Here is an 18,223-nt window from a genome sequence, read left to right as displayed (position 1 = left end):
ATTCTAAGCTGGACTGAGCAAGGCCCCAGGTGTATCTCTAGAATTGCACTTATAGGCGGGGCCACAGGTAATTGGTCTGTTTCTCAACGGAGGTAGGTAAAGCTGTTCGGTAATATCGCGCAACATTTTAAATTTATTCTGCTAAAGCCAACGAGGTTATGATCAGGCCTAGGATCAATAGTTTTGGGACTGATCTAGTTTCATCGAGATCTGACACTTGGCCCCATATTTTTTTCTTTGCATTTCTTTTGAAGGAAAAAGGTCAATTGAGCTTAAACACTCTACCTCAGGGATAATCAATTGAACTGAAGAGGAGTGTCTCTTCAGATTGAGCATCAATCATTCCGGCTCAGATCGAGCGCAACTTTCGGTCCTCTCGATCAGTGGCACCATGGTACGGCTTTCAACGCATTACCCCCGAAACTGTGCGCTATATTCAGAGCCCATAAGTACAATGGGGAACTTCTAAACTATAGATTGCCACGGCATCATGATTAAGGCTCGCATGCGATATTTGCCAGGATTTTTGACTGGTTTGTAGGGAAATGGCAATCTATGTAGGGAAGCGCTGTTAGAATAGTTGCTAGATGCATTTCCAAACAATGTTTGGACGTCAGAGTGCCATAAGTATGGTGTATGGAAGAATCAACAAAGTTAGCACCAACTAAAACACTCTATCGCTATGCCCTAGGGTGGGTATTGCATCAGGTACCGACTCTTGTTACTATCCTGACAAACCTACAAGCTAGCTCTACTCGTAGTTACTTTACGTTTCCAAACTCTGGGTTTGCATGCCAACAAATTATGTATGCGCGGTTTAGGCCCATTTGCAGACCCAACCGCGTCCAAAAACACTCCGGAACTACGAGCAGTGCATACATCAGATTCGCATAAGTATCGCACTCTCGCCCTCACAATTAACCCGACCTACAGTAACAGTTTAGAGACCTTGAACTTCCAGTCTAGATATCTACATTGCTACTTCGAAATGGCGTCACCTTTGAGAGACCCGGACCTCAGTCAATTCAAATATGACGCAGAGTTTCACAAAGGCGTTGTTATAAACACCGACTGCCGCAACGAGAAAGAGGCTTGGAAGACCGGCTCCACTCTTGGGCGCGAATACGACACATACTTTCTCCATAGTAGCAAGGGCCCTGGGAAAAAATCGTATCGTATGGTCAAACGTACTTATGAAAACTCACTCAAGAGGGAGTTGGCTCCGTTGATAGCACTGCGAGAGGTACGCTTCTCTATCCAAAGCTGGGCCCTGATTAGCTAATTTAGAGCTACCCCCCGCGCAGCATCCCGATTTTTTCGCCAAATTCCTTGGATGGTACAGTAACCAGAGGGAAGGGACCATCTGGATCGCCATGGAATACCTTAGTGGGGGTGACCTCCAGTCGTACGTTGAGAAGGACGAAGTCAGGGCCAAGGAACACTGCCGGGAAGTAGTTACCCAGATACTAAAAGCGCTTGAAGCGATGCATGCCATGGACCTGTGCCATCGTGACCTAAAGTCGTCGGTTTGTCTTCTATCCAACTTTATTATGTCCCTTCGACGCGTATGAGGAAGGCTGATTATTGTATTGAATTAGAACATACATATCTCATCCATCTCTCCACTGAGTGTCAAGCTTTCTGGCTTCGATATAACAGTTGCACGAGCACAGCGGATGTTACCAAGGCCTGATATGTTGGCTTCAACGGAGTTAGAAAAATTTGGTTCCCCAATTTTCCCGGACTTCCCCTACCATTGATAAGTCAAGAGGAAGATTCAGATTGGGAGTAGTAATTTTTTATTTGTATTTAACTAAAGTTATTTAATATGTCTACAATTAAATCACCGGCAGAGTTTTTTTTTTTTTTTGTGTGGGCGGGTTGTTAGGTTTTCGTTGTCTCGTTGCAACCGAAATCCTTAATTGCACTTTGGTAGTTACGAGCCGCCGTAGGTATGCTACGTGAGCAGGTGAGGATAGAATATGAACACACAATCAAAATGTACCTTCCTCCCGGCGATAACTGGGCGTATTCAATTAATCAGTTCTTTCGCAGGGCGGCGCAGCGCAAGACACCTTTCTCCCTTGAACGAACATATAAGAAATTTACAAAAGCGGTAAATGGGAACATGCCAGTCGGAGTTCGAGGTGAGTGAGGCTCTTACTTTCTTTTTCCTTTCCGCCACCAACCAACACTAAACCGAGTTGGGTATGGTTCGAGACAAGTGTATATTACTGCGCCTGCGCAGCTTCTCAATTACGCTACCGAGCAGAACACCTAAATTCAGTGTTGCGCTATGGCACCTCAATCTGTGAGTTAAATACTTCCCTGATCATGTATCTATGGGGTTGGGGGTTTTCAATAGTTAGCTAGTAGGAATGAAATATTGATATCGATCAAAAGGCCAGGGACACCATGAGCAGCATCAACAGCAGCAGCAGCAGCAGCTCAGTGAAGCTAGCGGTCTATTGCTGTTAAGCGGGGTTTAAATTCTCACACCCACCCATAAGAGATTTCCACCTCCGAACCAATTACATAATTATGGGTTTACAGATAACATACTGTTCAGAGTCCAGGCAAATGAGGCTCTCAGTTGACTCAAACTAATGCAGCTGAAGTTGGGTTCCCTCTGTGCGCAGTTGATTTGTCATTTTCTCACAAATACTCCACTCAATGCAGATGCATACATACATGTACGCACAGCCGCGCCTCGTTATGTCGTTAGCGTATTCTGAGAGCCAAACCCCTAGGAGATAGCAAATATATGAGACAGCAAATAGTTTTTGGTGGAGAAGGGCAGTACCGACCCTTAACCTTTAGTCATCTTGACCAATGTGGATTTAGTTTTCCAGCCTATGGCGCGAGAAGGCATAGGGGGTGCGTGTGTCAACTTCAGAGAAACCTTTTTTGTATGGGAATTAGAGAAAATTCCACCGTTGGGCTAGGCGCTAGTACCATTATGGGAGTAGATCTCCCAATTTCTATAGATTGATTGGCTGCAAACGCCGAAGTTTACACACCTACCCACCATAGCTTCTCAAGCCATACATGTAATTTATGTAGCTAAAACCCTCTACTCTGGAGTATATAGATACATAAACATAAATGTAGTTCAACTATACAGGACAGACCGCTCTATCGCACATAGGTACATATATAGGTACAATAGTCTTGGGATTCTGCTTTCGGTCCTGTGGCGGGATGGTGTCTGTAGAAAAAAGAGTCTATTTTACAGTAACAGTCTACTCCATATATATTTACTTTTATTAGTGATATTTTGTGCACTTTTACCATAGCCATTTTTGTGGCGAAAAAGCAGAACTCACATGAGACATGCATGCCTATTTCCACGACTACGTATCGCTGGGTTTCGGGGGCGACTTGCAGCAACACGACAAAACAAAGTAAGTTTTTGTTTCCTTGCATAGGATCAAGTACTAGAGAATGTGGTGGTTTGTATGGGGTCGTACGGCTCTGCCATACAACCTAATCCCCGGTTCTATCTCCTACACTCGAGTAGGAAGCAAACTACAATACCTTCTAGTAAGCGACAGATAATCTTTCTACTCTTACGTGGGGACACCGGGCCACTTCTGCTTTGATAAGGCATCCCAATATTCATACATGTATCCCTTGGGTGGATGAAAGTTGTCAAATTCGCGACCTGGACTGTGCACCACTTAGTAAGGAAATTATCTTGTTTTTTACGTACAGCTGGCAATAACAATAGAACCAATCAATCCAACAATTGCTATGTAGAGTAGGTACATTAGACTAGTGATAGCTGACAATTTTCATCCGTCCAAGGATACTGGTAGAATTATTGTGGAAATGTGACGTGCAGATCCCTGTTTCCACGATTAGGATAAAGGAAAAAGAAAACAGACTTTTGCCGGGCGGGGTATCCGCGTACAGGGCTTCATTTTAGTATGTATAGGCACCAAATCTCGCAGATATAACTCCTAAACCCTCCTCCTCCCTTGTATAAACACCCCGTTGAGCTGTTCAAATCAAATACTGGTACGTGCTTCCTCACCCTGATTTCACAAATTCACCAAAAAAAGAGCGCAAGCGTGCCCACTCTCCCGACCCAATCTAACACCACAGAGGTGATTAGGGCGAGAACCAATTCTATTAGACGACGGACGGATGTGTGATAGATGAAGAGTCTTGGAGATATTCGTATGCCATGGGAATGGCCCTTGTATCAAAGAAGTTCGTAAGCACCGGGATATATATACCGAAAACCATATATTAGTGGATTCTATGTATCCATATAGTGGCTAACCTGTGTCTTTTGTTTGAGAATGTAGTCAAGAGCTATTCCATAACGCCTAATGTGGAGAAAAAGAAGTCGGTATTTTCAAGCAAAACTCTCAGATGCGTATACTGGCATATCCCAGCAATCATATCATGCCTCGGCACAGGGGTACTGTTCTTCCTGAACTTTTCTGAGTACTCCATTGGCGCAGAAGTCGGCAAGACCACGCGGCAGACCAGAAACATCATTGGGGCGTTACAGCTAGCAGCAAAGCTCCACGAGATGATCATCATTAGCAGTCTGGCAAACATTGCAAGGCAGTGGATCCAGTTGTGTCTGATGAACAATGGCACACTACTGGGGCTCTTGGGTTCCGAGACCCTATTCTACAACCTTTCACTACTAACCTCACGTGAGTTTTGGGTGGGCGCACGCTATTGCCTCTCTGGGCTGCGAGGAGGTCCTAGTAGGGGGAGTGGGTGGAGGGGCAAATCTGAGCCCCCCAGTGAGCAGCAGCGATTAAGAAGGAGCTTAACACCCCTCTTAGCCTTTTTCTTCGTGGGCTGCCTTTTATGCTCATTGTCGGGGCCAGCCAGCGCAGTGCTGATGACACCCCGCCAGGACTGGTTTTACCAAACAAGCTTAACGATCAATAGCACTCACAAGCGCCTCGATATATTGGTACCGGGGCACCAACCACATATCCTAATTGATTGGTATCTTAGTTATGATACTTATCTCGATAGTTCAGATCCTTCAACGCTAAATTATACATCATACGATCCCATGCAGAATTATTCCACATCTTACTATCGCCCCGAGGAGTATTGGCACGGCCTGGATGGGGCGACGCTCTCAAGGGAAAACTCGAATCATAGGTTTTATGATGGCTCTAGCTGGATTTCGGTCAATACCTCCACCGTCCTGGACCGTGATATTTTCAACTGGACCGGCAACGGCGGTACCACGTTCACTGGACTGATGTATGGCGATAGGATTGGCGCTTATAAATCGGCTCAGCTCCATAGGACAACGAACCAAACCTGTGCCACTTGTCGAGGTGCAGATGACAAGTTTGTCGTAGACCTCACAGGAATCGAATCGTACACAGTGTGCCGGGCCAGAGAGAAGCAGACCTGCGATATTTCGCGCCGGAGTGATAATACCTCGCGACCAGAATGGTGCTATCAGGATACTGTTCCGGGAAGCTTGGATGGCGAGCTGAGGAGCAACCAGGACTTGATACCTCTGTTCCAGGTCACCCTGGATTCGAGCGACCCCCTGAATGTTACGGTCTGGATGACAGAAGGGCGACCGTTGCTAAGGAAGGAGCTCTTCAGTGATTCGATGATAACGTTATTGGAGTTTTCACTCGAAGATGATAGCGATGAACATATCTTACTTGTCTGCTCGACGTCTGCCATGCTCAAGACAGCTACAGCCTCTTCGAGCGGCTGGTCGGTCGACCTAGAATTTAGCCCAGATTGGACTATTTTCCACGACTATCTCTCATATTATGAAAACGGTGCTATCGAAAAGGCACCACCAAAACGTCTTTTGTATCATAAAAATTGGCTCGACTCAATGGTTGAACCTGGTTGGGATAAAGACCTTCGCAGCAGGCGGCCGCCTCGTGTCGCCCCTCTTCCCACAGGACCACAGAGGACATACACCCCCCGTGCCCAATTACAGCCAACGAATGATACAAGCAGTCCACTAGGTGCATACGCACAAGGCCTCATCAGTAATTACAAGTTTGGCAAGGATAGTAGTGCCTTTGACGAGTATATTCACCCGATTGAGCTACTTGTCGGCGGCTCATATCTCTCATTTCTACTTTTCATGCCACATTCTTCAACGCAATATACGGGAATACCCACTCATACCCGCGATGGCGGCCCGATTCTGCCAGATTATCTGATGCCAGAACCCATATTAGATTACACAAAGTTCACTTACCCGCCTATAAGCGCCAATTATTACGTCTACGGGTTCCGTATATCAACCCGCACAGGCATCTTTGGAGTTGTAATACTCTCGACCCATGTTTTCTTAGTTCTGTTGGGATCTATATGGCAATGTTATCGGGGCACTATCATTCAGTCCTGGAAGTCAATACCGGAGTATGCCACGCTATGCCTGGGCAGCGATCCTACTACCGATGTTGTCGAAAATACTTGTGCTGGTATCAGCCTAGACGAGACCTTGAGCAAGGTCATCAAGATTAGAGATACGGGAGGAGAGCACCTGGAGCTTGTGGTTCTCGCACCCGGGGATGCGGCGAAGGGATCGGTTGTTGACACGGATGAGCAATACGGATACCTTGGGCGCAAAAGATTAAGACGTAATCGGAAAAAGAAGAAGAGAAGCTGAAAGAGATCATGTGGTCTGATCTCAGTGTGTGGTGCGGAATTGGTGTTGGAAGACTCGGATCCCTTTATTATTATTTCTTTTTGTGATATTTCCAAAATCGTTGTTATTTCAAGGTCTAGTGGTGGCCTCATGGCCTGGGCTTTCACACTATCGGGTATAATCGTGTTTCTAAATTTATCAGAACAAGTATCTACACATGTTGGTCGACTCGTTATATTCCAATTGGATTTCAATTCATCTTCTAAATAGCATCCTCCGATAAGCAAGTTTATTCCTTATGATCTGCCCACGAGCTCATTGGGGAACTAACCCCGTACACTTCGGGATCCGGAATCAATCTATCGCCATCTCCTTAATCAAAAGGCGGTTTTTACCGCATCCTAGCCGCCCCGACCGCGAGTGAAACCTCCAATCCAATTGCAAAGACCATTGGACAAGTATAGTATGTAATTCTTGTCTATATATATATTAGTCTGCGATTTTCCTGTTCTAGCTATGCAATAGGGGAAACCAAACCTACCATGCCTCGCTGATTACAGCCTTCTGAGACTCACCTGACATCCCTGTCATTGGTCAGGCAAAATCTACGATTCAGGCACCCTAGAGTGGCCACGTACGGCCGACGAGACAATTAAGTTAGCCCAAGTCTTTGAAGTCTCGAGCCTGGGGCTAGAGCAGCCACGAGTAGTCATCCTCGCGAGCTAGCAGGTTGGCCCCAACATTCTCAAATGTTACTTCATGTGCCTTGAACTACTACCAAAGACTCCAATAATATCCTTGGTAATTCAATTTTAACATTTCCGATTATCAAACCCTAACCCTAACAACATATTTTTTACAAATAGATCATTTGGAATTACTTTAAGAAGCTCAAGCAATTATTGGGCAACTCGAGTTCTCAAAAGTCTATTCGAGTCGAGCTTTCCCTCCTACTCGTCGATCCAGGCCTGGATTATTAAAGATTGTATCTTTATGATCAATTGATTGATCAAGCAAGCCATGCTTCGATTATGTTTCCGCGTTATTCCTGTATCAGGGAGGGATTAATACTAGTTACAGCGAGTGCCGTCGACATATTAGTGCTACACACAGGAACCAATTTGGCGGAGAGAACTTTATTGGTGGATGCCTCCTGGGCGAGTGATAACCTGTGACTACACCGCCAAGAACCCTAACGTCCCTGTATTACGACTACACAATTATTATGTTGGAGCACTCGGTGACCAAAGCGACATAAAGTAAAGGATTTGTGGAGTGGGCCAAGTAGCATGTTTCAACTGGAGACAGCGAAGAGCACATTCACGACAAATGATGTTCAAAAGCACTACTCTCTCCATTTCGAAAATCAATCAATTTCAACGACACATAGTCATATAGCGCTATAGCTACATGTAGTAATCCCATCGGAATTCCAACCGGCCCTCCCAAAGAAAGAGTCAAAGCCCATCACCACCAACCTAGTTGACAGTGGCAATAACAACGTTTTTCGGATCCGTGTACCCAATCTTCGTAATTTCATGCTTCTCTTTCTGCGTTATTATCGTGATGGTATATGTGCCATCTCTCGGAGGCTGGTGCATGTTTGCTGACAGTGGTGCCGTTGGGATCACATTCACGCCCTCAATCACCGTAGGCGGCTGCCACTTGTGGCTGTCGGGATCATATATATTGACCTCAATTTTGTTGTCTCCTGTAACACAAAACATCTTGTCTTTCGTAGTCGCGATGGCTGTACCGGGTGGATATATGGTGTTGCCAGCAAACGGCTCTGAAGTCGCGTGGGCTCATAGTCAGTACGTGCACTACCGCACCATGGTTCTCGAGGTCTTACCGTAAGGCGTAGTGGCTTCGGCCTGCGTGATCTTTCCATCTGGCTTCTGGTAGAACACCCCCGCATTCCCCTTTGGATCAACCGCTATCTCTGTACACTTCATCCCCGGTGCAAAACAGACACTCGTTTGCTCGAATGCACCATCCAAAGAGCTACGGAACATAGTGTGGATCCCGCACGTTTCAGGGTCTTGGTAGAAGAGCCACGTCAAGGCTCCGTTATCGCTGCCACGGACCCCAAGCCCTGAGCCTGGAAAGGCGCAGAACTGGCCAGTCAGTGCGCCCTGGTACCAACCACGCCCTTGGGTGTAGCAGTGCTGTCCAATCTTGTCAGCGGTCACTCTCTCTACGTTCAGATGGGCTCAAGTGTGTTTTACCTCGAAGATCTTGCCATCCTTGTTTGTGTAGTAGAGGCGCATCTGAGATATGGGTAATGTGAGCAAGCTAGAAAGACGGTATATGAAGGTGATAGAATTCGTACATTGAAGATGCTGTGGATATCGCTTCCCCGCCCGAGTACCGCCATTCCTGCAGTGGAATGAGGCTTTGCGTCCTCACTAAGATCAATTTTCTCTTCTCCACCCCATCCTCTGCGCCAGAGATTCCCCTCAGCGTCGAGGTTAAACACCACAGGGTGTACCTCCGTTAGACCGTGGGAGGTGTGGAAGAAGAGGGTTGAGCACAGAGGGGTGCGGGCAGCGATGTTACTTGATACTCCGCTCATGATGGTTTGTCGTGGAGAATTGTGGAAGCTGGACTTTTCCGGAGGTGGGTGGAGGCGGTTTATATAGACAACTCGCTCTCAATTATTTAAGGCTGAAACCATCATGTTCTCCAACAGAACAGTCTCGCAGTTTCTTCGCAATAGTCCTAGGCACAGCTAGCTGATCATACTGCAGTTGGAGCTAGTCTTCGTGGTCTCCTTTGCAATTGACTAATCCGAAGCACATGCCGCAGCTTGAGAAGACTCGTCCATCACGATCGGTGCCATCAAGGACATGCTAAATTCCCCTTTGGTCTGATAAACTCGTAACACAGACCAGAACTTCGGCGTACTGCTGCTGCAGAGCCTATTTTCTGAAAAGGATGCATTCGAGTCGATATCAAGGATTGACACGCATTATCTCTACATTCAGCCCAATTGAACGAGACCCGGGGCTCGAGTGCATGATCGATTGTAAACCACAAACCGCATAATGCACTTACTCTCTTCAGTCAATAACACAAGTGATCTGAGATCTTGAGGTCGTTGCTTTTTGTTTCATCTGCGCAATTGCACCTCATTCATGGCTTCTGCTCGTGTATATAGTTCCGGCTTGAACCGGCAACACTAGCATATATATCTTCACATGTGCATGGCGCATGTAGTGCGACTGAGAGAAATAACGACTGCACGCAATAGAATAGCTGAATCCATGACACACACGTAACGCGTCCCGTAAAAAGGCCGACAGTAACGGGGCCGAGCTGAGACCGCGGGAGTGAGTTCTCCTTGTAATAGAACCGCCAAAAGAATAGGTTTCTATCCTCCGTGTGTTCCGCAGATGAAGACTTATTAGGCCCACGACGGCGTGGTGATAACCATGAAATCCAACTCTTTCCAGGCTCTGGAATCGCCAGAACAAGTAAAGAAGAAGTCACAAGGGGTGACTTCACACCAAAACAGGTTCGGACAGTGAGGGTTAGGTTTACTAGCCAGTAAAACACCTCCCTGGGGGATAACCTCCACCTAGTGCCCGGTCCTGAAAACACTCGAAGGGATAGTAGTGTGACGTCGATCATCATCACGGCACCGTTCTCTCGGTATTCTTGGCGCATTATTATTATAATGGAAACACTCTCAAAGGTGACACAGCGGTACTTTTTGTCATACCTTTAAAACACGGGGGGGGGGGGGCACCATACATATGTACTTACTTACCTCCCAGAGCTGAAAGATGTCGCAACAAGCTCAAGGCCAAGAGCTCGTGGCGCGCTCGGTATTAACCCCGACCCCACATTCCGTAGGTAGGTATGTAGTTCCATAGGGATCTACCTGTACCATACTTCTCCGCCATCATCCCGTCATCAAAACTTTCATAGACGCAATAGCTAGGAGTCTGTTATTTTTCACCCAAGAAGCTATGAAAATTAGGCTGCTAACCGTGCACCGGCCACCCAGAATCGGAGTCAGAGACTCACTCAACAAAGCTTTGCAACTGCCGTTTCCTTGGAGAATCGAAGCTCTGCCACATGAAAAAGATTGCTTCGAGTACGTAGAGTACAGGAATGAGGATAAGGTACGTAGCCGCTGCGCTTTTCTGGGAACATGCAGGGCGGATGATGTGCATGTCCCGATCAAGGAAATATGCGCAGATCTCCTCCTTTTTGGATATTTGACCAGCTCTCTCACACTGGATTTGCGCGGTGCACGGATGTGATCTTCGGTGATGCGCGCGGGGATTCGGCATCTTGTAACACACAAGTGATGACAATTGGCTCGTAACTACAAGTACCGATGTGTACATACATAGATGTCTCTCAAATCCGGATGTTTCCCATCGCTTAAGCTTCGACAAATTCCACGTATATACATGTACATATATGACAAGCTTGGCCAGACCTCGGCCGCGCCTGAATCAAATACAGCTCTAATTGATATCTGGTCTAAACAAAGGACACAACACCCCCACCGTAAGTTCCTTATAAAAAATTATGTTGAAATTCTTTTTGCACCGCTATATATGCTCGGGTCTTATATCCTATGCGTAATCGATCTAGTTGCCGGGGTTGTACCTTCCCCAGCTTTGATTTAAGATCGACACACCATACACGTAATGGTCCAGTCTACTATGTAAGGTCGAAGGATACATGTATGCATACATGCATAGGCCCTGAAACCACGGAACACGCCATCCTCACATGCAGAGCAAAAGCAGACCAACGCTCACAGTACCTACCCGACGTCAATACCCTTGACGATATCTGGAGAAACCCAGCCAACACACTAGCCCTAGGAGCCTACATTACCGCCACTAGGACAAACTTCCCAAGGAAGAACCAAATCTCTCCGCTCCTGTCAGGGTCTGACTGACATCAAGCTCACTCAGCTCCCCCCCCCTCCACCACCTAGCCAGTACAAACCTACTTCACTCCGCGAAGCCACGCACTCAACAAAAGTCCCCTAAGGGCAACAGGTTACTAAAAACCGCGAAGGGCGATTTCTTATGTCGGATATGGGCCGCCAAAGACTGTCGATTTTTCTTTTTCTTTGTTATCCCAAACATTATCAGGAAGTGCAGTATGTTTTCTTTATCTCTTTTGTTCTTCTGGGGATGTGTTTCATTGTCGTACAGTCAGGGAGAGGTACCTTTATGCCATAGTCTATGACTGCATGCAGAGTTTTGTACCTAGAATCAATAAAACTACATGATTTAAAAAAAAAAAAATGTATGCATACATGTACTCTAGAGTATATGTTTGGCCAGATCCGGCTATAAACCCGCTGAACGTTACAACACTACATACAATCATTCAGCCTAAGCCAGACGTGTCTCTCGCTGAAGTCACCAGTACTGCTAGCTCCGTCAAATTCCCAAATTGACTTATATCATCTTTGGCTTAACTACGTACATTTACTTACTTTTCGTGGAGCCAAGTTTAGGCGCTGTATAATGGCACTAGAGCTATCCCTCAAACCGTCACCAGGGTGCCGGTCCACTAAGGAAAGAAAGGGGGGGGTTGGTGTGGCTCTACTAACAGGTCTTCTTATCTTTCTTATCAGGTAACAGATCTCCCACTCAGGTTCAACCCGCGGTCAGCAACGGGTTAAGGGATAGGAGTGTATCGGATCCTAATTTGTCTGTATTCAGGACTTGTGGCGGTTTGTGGCTACCATACAAGACCCCAGCGACCGGCGACGCAAAATTGGGCTAAACGTAAGTAGCGTGGTGTATACCGCTTATCGTTAGAATTGTTTCTATCACCACGCATTTTCTTCGGCAAAGCGTTGTTGTGAATCGCGGGCACAGACGAAGGATTCAGTAGCATCGAAGTGGCCAAGATATGTTAGCTGAGTAAGGATAGAAGCACAAGCTAGTATCTTGGTAAAAGACCTACATTAACTCTCTAGAATCCTAGCACAGGAAATACCTAAATCATCTATAATCACTTTATACTTTTTTTTTTTTTTTTTTTTTTTTTATATCATATAAATTGTTTCTAGGTACAATTACTGCATGCAGTCATAGACTATGGCATAAAGACCCATCCCCGATGCCAGGCCCCCCGTTATAGTAACTATGGTATGCTACCAACCACACTCCTCTTACAAGATTGATGACTAAGGAACCCCCCACCTGAGAAAGAAGGAAAAAAGTTCCGGATAACACAAAAGAACAGAGTAACCAAAGAGAACATGCATCTTGCAACTCCAACTGTAATGACTATGGTCTGCCATCAACCGCACATCCTCTCCAAAGGCAGATGGTAAGGGGGAGTAGCTGAACGCCTCGTGAGTGCGTAGAGGGCGGGTCCGTCAATGAAGAGGGAACCTAGGAGTGTGGTGCTGGTGGTCTTTGAGAGGTGACCTTCGAGCTCGATGTCCAAAAGGAGGAGATTTTGACTTGCCTTGGCAAATGAAGCCAAAGCAAAGTCTGTAGTGAGGAGTGACCCCGCACTTCACGAACTCTTGGCTGAGTTGAGAAGGGAGTTGACAAGGACAAGAGGGATGAATCACTTTATATTTATATAGTCTATTAATATATTGGGAAACTCAAAGGTAAGTTCGAAAACTCCGAGCTTACCCGATTCCAAGCCACTCTAAACGATACTGAGACCCCAGCGCTACAGTATGACGACTAGGTATATGTAGGTATCCGTACTGAACACATATATAGGTTTAATCACTATCTGTATGTATTTATAAGAACTAGGTATCGGGTGCGCTTTGCTGGGAGTGGTGGGCGCTGTGCAAGGGCGCAAGGGCGCAAGGGCGCAAGGGCGCGGTGGCGACCGAATATAGTAGAATATTCTGGAGTGGTGTGGGGAGGGTTAGGGGTTGATGGGAGCGAGGATATATTAAAGGGTGCGACCGCCCACTTTCTTTCAAGATTAACTTGCACCCCGACCGTGAAAGGTGAGTGTTGTAGGTATTACATAAGCTGACAGGGGTAGAGGGAGAAAAAAGGGCGTATATACGCCCTTTTTGCTCCCTCTACCCCTGTCAGCTTATGTAATAGCTTATGTAATTGCTTAGTAATGCTAATCAAATAAGTTAAAACCGTATTTCGATAGCAAAACCGTATTTTCGATACCAAAACTGTATTTCCGACACCAAAACCGTATTCCCGATACCAAAACCGTATTTTCAATAACGGAAAAAAATTTACGAAAAATAAAAAAAAATTTTATTAGTTATGGTATTATTTCTATAATTCTTTGTTTTAATTTTTATAACTAACTTTTATTATAGACATTTCAACCTCATTACGGGAGTCTTATGAATAATCAAATTAAGTTCCGGCTTAATGAACCGATTCTTCATAAGGCTGGTACGAAGCTTTCCGTCACTCAATTGCAAGAGATTAAGGCAAAGATGTCTCAATGCACTTTCAATCGCGACGATTACCCTGATCTTCACGTTGCAGTCAGTGGTCAACCTCATTATCGTCAGTTACTCGATGAGAACAACCAAGTTATCGGTGAATGGTTTAAGTTTATGTATCTTGACCAAAGCGATATCGGCAAATTCAATGATCCTGAAATTCTCCGTCTTCATCAAAATCTTGCTGAACACGTACGTGGCCAATTCGATTACGCGTCGCAGAAATGGGAGTCAGGTTTCCAGAAATTCGATCATCATATGACCGGTAACCGTGATGGTCCGAATACCGCCTATACGACCGGAATTGCTCTTCAAGGTTCTTACGCGGCGGCCCCTGCGGTACATTCAACTTGGGAGAAAACTAAAGATTCGGAATATATGCAATGGTTGGCCAAATTCCATTGTATCCTCGGCGATCTTGGTGGACGTGTCATGTCAACTGTTATGGACGACGTTTATAATCAATTCACTAAGGAAAGACATGAACGTTACAATCCACCATTTTTTGGGCCATCTACTGGTTCACAAACCTATTTCACTTCATCGCAAATCAACCGTAGTACCAACACGATGAGATTGCAAGGTACAGCTGCTGGTGTTCATTGTGATTCTACGGACGATGAACTTTCCTTTTCGCTTGCACTTAACGTGTCAGTCATCAAAGATTCAACTTCGCTTGGTTACTTCTGGTTCCCTGATTTTGATACATTGATTCCCGTCAAACCAATGTCGATGATTATTTTTCAGGGTATCGAAGAACACACCGGAATGCCGATGGTTCTAGATAACAACGATTCCTCATCTCTCCCTTGCGGATATACTGAAGATACCCGTTTCAACATTATCTGTTATCCTAAAGGACCGACAATGAAGAATACTACTTATCGGAATTACGGTAGTTTTGTCAATTCTGCACCGGAACGGCCTAACCTAATGGCTGATGCCCTTCCTAGTTTTGGTGGAAAGGAAAACTATGATACTTGGAGAGCTAGAGAGATTTTAAGAGTTAATATTCCGAATATCAAGAATATTTTTGGAAAACACATTGCAATCAATATTGACGCTGAAGCTCAATATAATTCGATTTCTTTTCCGGATAATGATTCGCAGTATACACTCACTCCCTATTCCGTTTCTCCAAACAATTCTGTCGAATTGGAAAATCTTACACCACCGGAATCACAAGCGGTAATCGCTAAACAGCTTACCCCATATCAAACTATTAATATCAATGATATTTTTGATAATACTTTGTTTGATACCTTTATCGACAAGCTCCGTCAGAAAATCAACTTTGTACGTCATACGCCTTTCAAATCATCCATCACCGAATCAAATTCGAACGCGATAACATCATTGATAACTAATTCCAATATTGAAAATCCGATTTATGAGAGTTTGATTGATATTGCGGAAGATGAAAACGATATCGATGATATTTCTGATATTCAAACCTTTGAATATAATTCAGAAAAGAATCAAAATCTTTTCGATCATATCGGTGTCGACAATGATAACGATAATGAACCTCTAGTACGTACGATTGATGATATCAATTCCTTCCAACTATTTGAATTAGGAGTTATCGAGAACCATATTGCGACGCTCAAGGGAACATCATTAATGACGAAGAATCAACATACGTTCTCAATGCGCGAAGAATTAAAAGATCAAATCCCGTTCCTTCCACCTGTTGATCAAACCGAAATACAAAATGTATCTCGTTTCATTCCTGATTTCTCAACTACATATTCCCGTATTTTGGGAACGCTCTCAAAAAAATCAAGTCAGCTAGATCCTCTTAAAGGTGGTTTGTTGGCAGCTCAAGGCAAATTAGCATTCGAACATATGGAAATGTTAGAACATGATTTTTTTGATCTGTTCAACCCGACATCAAATATCATTCTTCCGCCAAACAGCATTGCCTATCGTTTACGGAAAAAAATTGATGAATTAGTAGATCCCTTAAATGGATCGAATGAACCTGGCCTAAAGCTTTTCTTTTCAGCAGAGGAGATTTTAGGTGATAAACATCATAGCGGTTGGCATCTTGATGTTAATCTCGAACCTGATACACGGCATACTTCTTCACCTGCATTAAAAGCGAAAGCTTTCCGTAATGTACTTTGGGGCATGACAGTTTTTTATCCTGTATATGCATTTATCGGATCATTCAAAAGAACTCGTTTGTCTGATATTACTGATGTTACGTTACCATTGGTAACCAATCGTCACTATCACTACCGACATATTTTTGGGAGAGTTGAATTTCTCCAAAGAATTTGCAATGCATTATCACAAATTGGTATATTTTCCTTTCATATTTTAAATATTAATTTCATACTAAATGTCAACAGATAACGACGAAAAATTGACTCCGGAATTATATTTGTTTGTACCACAAGTATATGACTTTGCATTTCGATACGATGTTAGTAATAAGTTATCGAGCCAAACTATGGATAATATTGTATCCATAATTACCGAGGAGGAAAGTATTAGGCCAGCAATTACCGCTATAAATCAGCTTGCCAAAATTCTTTCCGAACATTTTGACATTGATCAATTATTACAACGACGTGGCACCAAAACCTTTAATTCTTTTCTTGGTACCAATACACGTAAGTTAAAAATATTATCGATAAGTTGTACATTTATACTAAATTTTTGATAGAACAAAATCGGGCTGCTCAACGTTCAACAATCTTACCTGTCGGAAATTCTAACAAACGTAAACGGTTTGAAAATCCTAAATCGAGAAATGTTAAGCGATCTAAAATCGAACGCATCAGACCATTTCAACAACCATTCGAACTTAACGACCTTGATCTTGATCGATTGAATGAAAGCCTTGAACCAATTATTGGTAATCAGGCAGCGATTGACGGAGCGTGTTCTCTTCTGAAATGTTTTTATTCAGTACTCAAAATCAACGAAATCTTTATTGAGATTCTGAATCACCCATCGCCGATACAATATTTTGTAACGAAAACCTCAAATATTACAAATTCGACAACTTTGAGATATGTTCGTGCAGCATGTGGAAAGAACGTCGATATGGATAAGCTTTTATATGCCAGGACTCAAGGTCCAAGCTTTAAAAGTTTGATGAAAAGCTTATCTGTCAATAATTTCAATCCTGATGGCTCACCGATACTTCCGGAATTTGGTGATATCAACAACTTGACGACTTTAGTTCGAAAGTGTCTTGTTTCCAGAACGGCTTGGCGATTTCCATCCTTGATTGAACTCTACAGTGATTGTGAAAATTCTGAAGATTTTCTTACTGCTCAAACGATTTGGAAAGATCAGCAAAGAGAATTGAATCCAAATACCGAACCAAGCTTTCTGATGCTTCGAGTCTACGGACAGTTGAGTATGAAGCCAACTCAAGTTGATCGGGTACTCACATCACTTTCCCGAAAGTCGAACAGTCTTGCAACTTTTATTCATGGCTATATTTCTCGGCAAGAACAACCGACTTTCAAAAGTGTAATGGATTTGATTGTATCATGGAAAATCCCTTACTTTGCGTCAGGTGGTTTATTGCCTTGGATGGTTACAGGAGATTTGTTTGAGATTGGTATTTGTCAACCACCGACAATCAACGATTTGGCGAATAAAATATTACATGCTGTATCGGAGGGACCTCGCGGTGGTCTCAAAATGGCGTATGTACAACTACCGACTGCTCGTGCAGAATATCCTGAAGATTCCAGAGAACTCGTACCGATATTGGACAGTGTTCTCAATGCGATGAAAGAGAATTGGTCAGATCTTTGGAGGAACATCAGCGGCCATCGACGAGAATTGACATTTTTAGACTTTGAACATATTTCATGCAAAGTTTCAAGAATGAATCAATTTATTTCTAATAATTAGTTTAGATTTTATTTTCTATTCGTTATGTTTTTCAAGTTACTAAATTGTTATTTTCTATCCGTTATTGTTTTCAAGTTCCTAAATTATCGTTTTCTATTTTATTTTATCGATACAACGTTCATTTCTTAAATATATAATCTATTTCAATCATTCAATATTTGTTTTCATTTGTTTATATACGCTTATTTCTTATGTTTTTCAATGATTTTAACATTTCTTAAATTTGTCGATTGTGTTTAATGATAAAATAAATAAAATTGTTTTTGTTTTATCCCCGTCCTTAATCAAGGCTA

General features: G+C 43.9%; 4 protein-coding genes across 4 annotated transcripts; 3 read left to right on the top strand and 1 right to left on the bottom strand.

The window, feature by feature from the left end:
• Nucleotides 1-988: 988 nt before the first annotated feature.
• On the top strand, nt 989-1,760 carry LAJ45_11565 (uncharacterized protein; the record flags this gene model as incomplete). The annotated part of the gene is made up of 3 exons (XM_046121049.1): nt 989-1,243; nt 1,305-1,526; nt 1,599-1,760. 3 exons carry the CDS (start codon nt 989-991, stop codon nt 1,758-1,760), a joined length of 639 nt encoding a protein of 212 aa, XP_045965770.1.
• A 2,424-nt stretch (nt 1,761-4,184) lies between these two features.
• On the top strand, nt 4,185-6,634 carry LAJ45_11564 (uncharacterized protein; the record flags this gene model as incomplete). Its single annotated transcript, XM_046121048.1, has 2 exons — nt 4,185-4,215; nt 4,314-6,634. The coding sequence occupies 2 exons, from the start codon at nt 4,185-4,187 to the stop codon at nt 6,632-6,634; spliced, it is 2,352 nt and encodes a 783-aa protein (XP_045965769.1).
• A 1,457-nt stretch (nt 6,635-8,091) lies between these two features.
• Nucleotides 8,092-9,188, bottom strand: LAJ45_11563 (uncharacterized protein; the record flags this gene model as incomplete). Its single annotated transcript, XM_046121047.1, has 4 exons — nt 8,092-8,402; nt 8,466-8,781; nt 8,842-8,883; nt 8,946-9,188. The coding sequence occupies 4 exons, from the start codon at nt 9,186-9,188 to the stop codon at nt 8,092-8,094; spliced, it is 912 nt and encodes a 303-aa protein (XP_045965768.1).
• A 4,672-nt stretch (nt 9,189-13,860) lies between these two features.
• LAJ45_11562 (uncharacterized protein) lies at nt 13,861-17,930 on the top strand (the record flags this gene model as incomplete). The annotated part of the gene is made up of 4 exons (XM_046121046.1): nt 13,861-13,863; nt 13,917-16,164; nt 16,406-16,669; nt 16,723-17,930. The coding sequence occupies 4 exons, from the start codon at nt 13,861-13,863 to the stop codon at nt 17,928-17,930; spliced, it is 3,723 nt and encodes a 1,240-aa protein (XP_045965767.1).
• Between the last annotated feature and the right edge of the window lie 293 nt (nt 17,931-18,223).

This window comes from Morchella importuna (assembly GCF_003444635.1).
Source record: "Morchella importuna strain M04M26 chromosome Unknown Morimp01GS074, whole genome shotgun sequence".
In the NCBI taxonomy this organism is placed as follows: Eukaryota; Fungi; Ascomycota; class Pezizomycetes; order Pezizales; family Morchellaceae; genus Morchella; species Morchella importuna.
The sequence above is the reverse complement of the archived record's forward strand: the minus strand, read 5'-3'. Positions and strand labels throughout refer to the sequence as shown.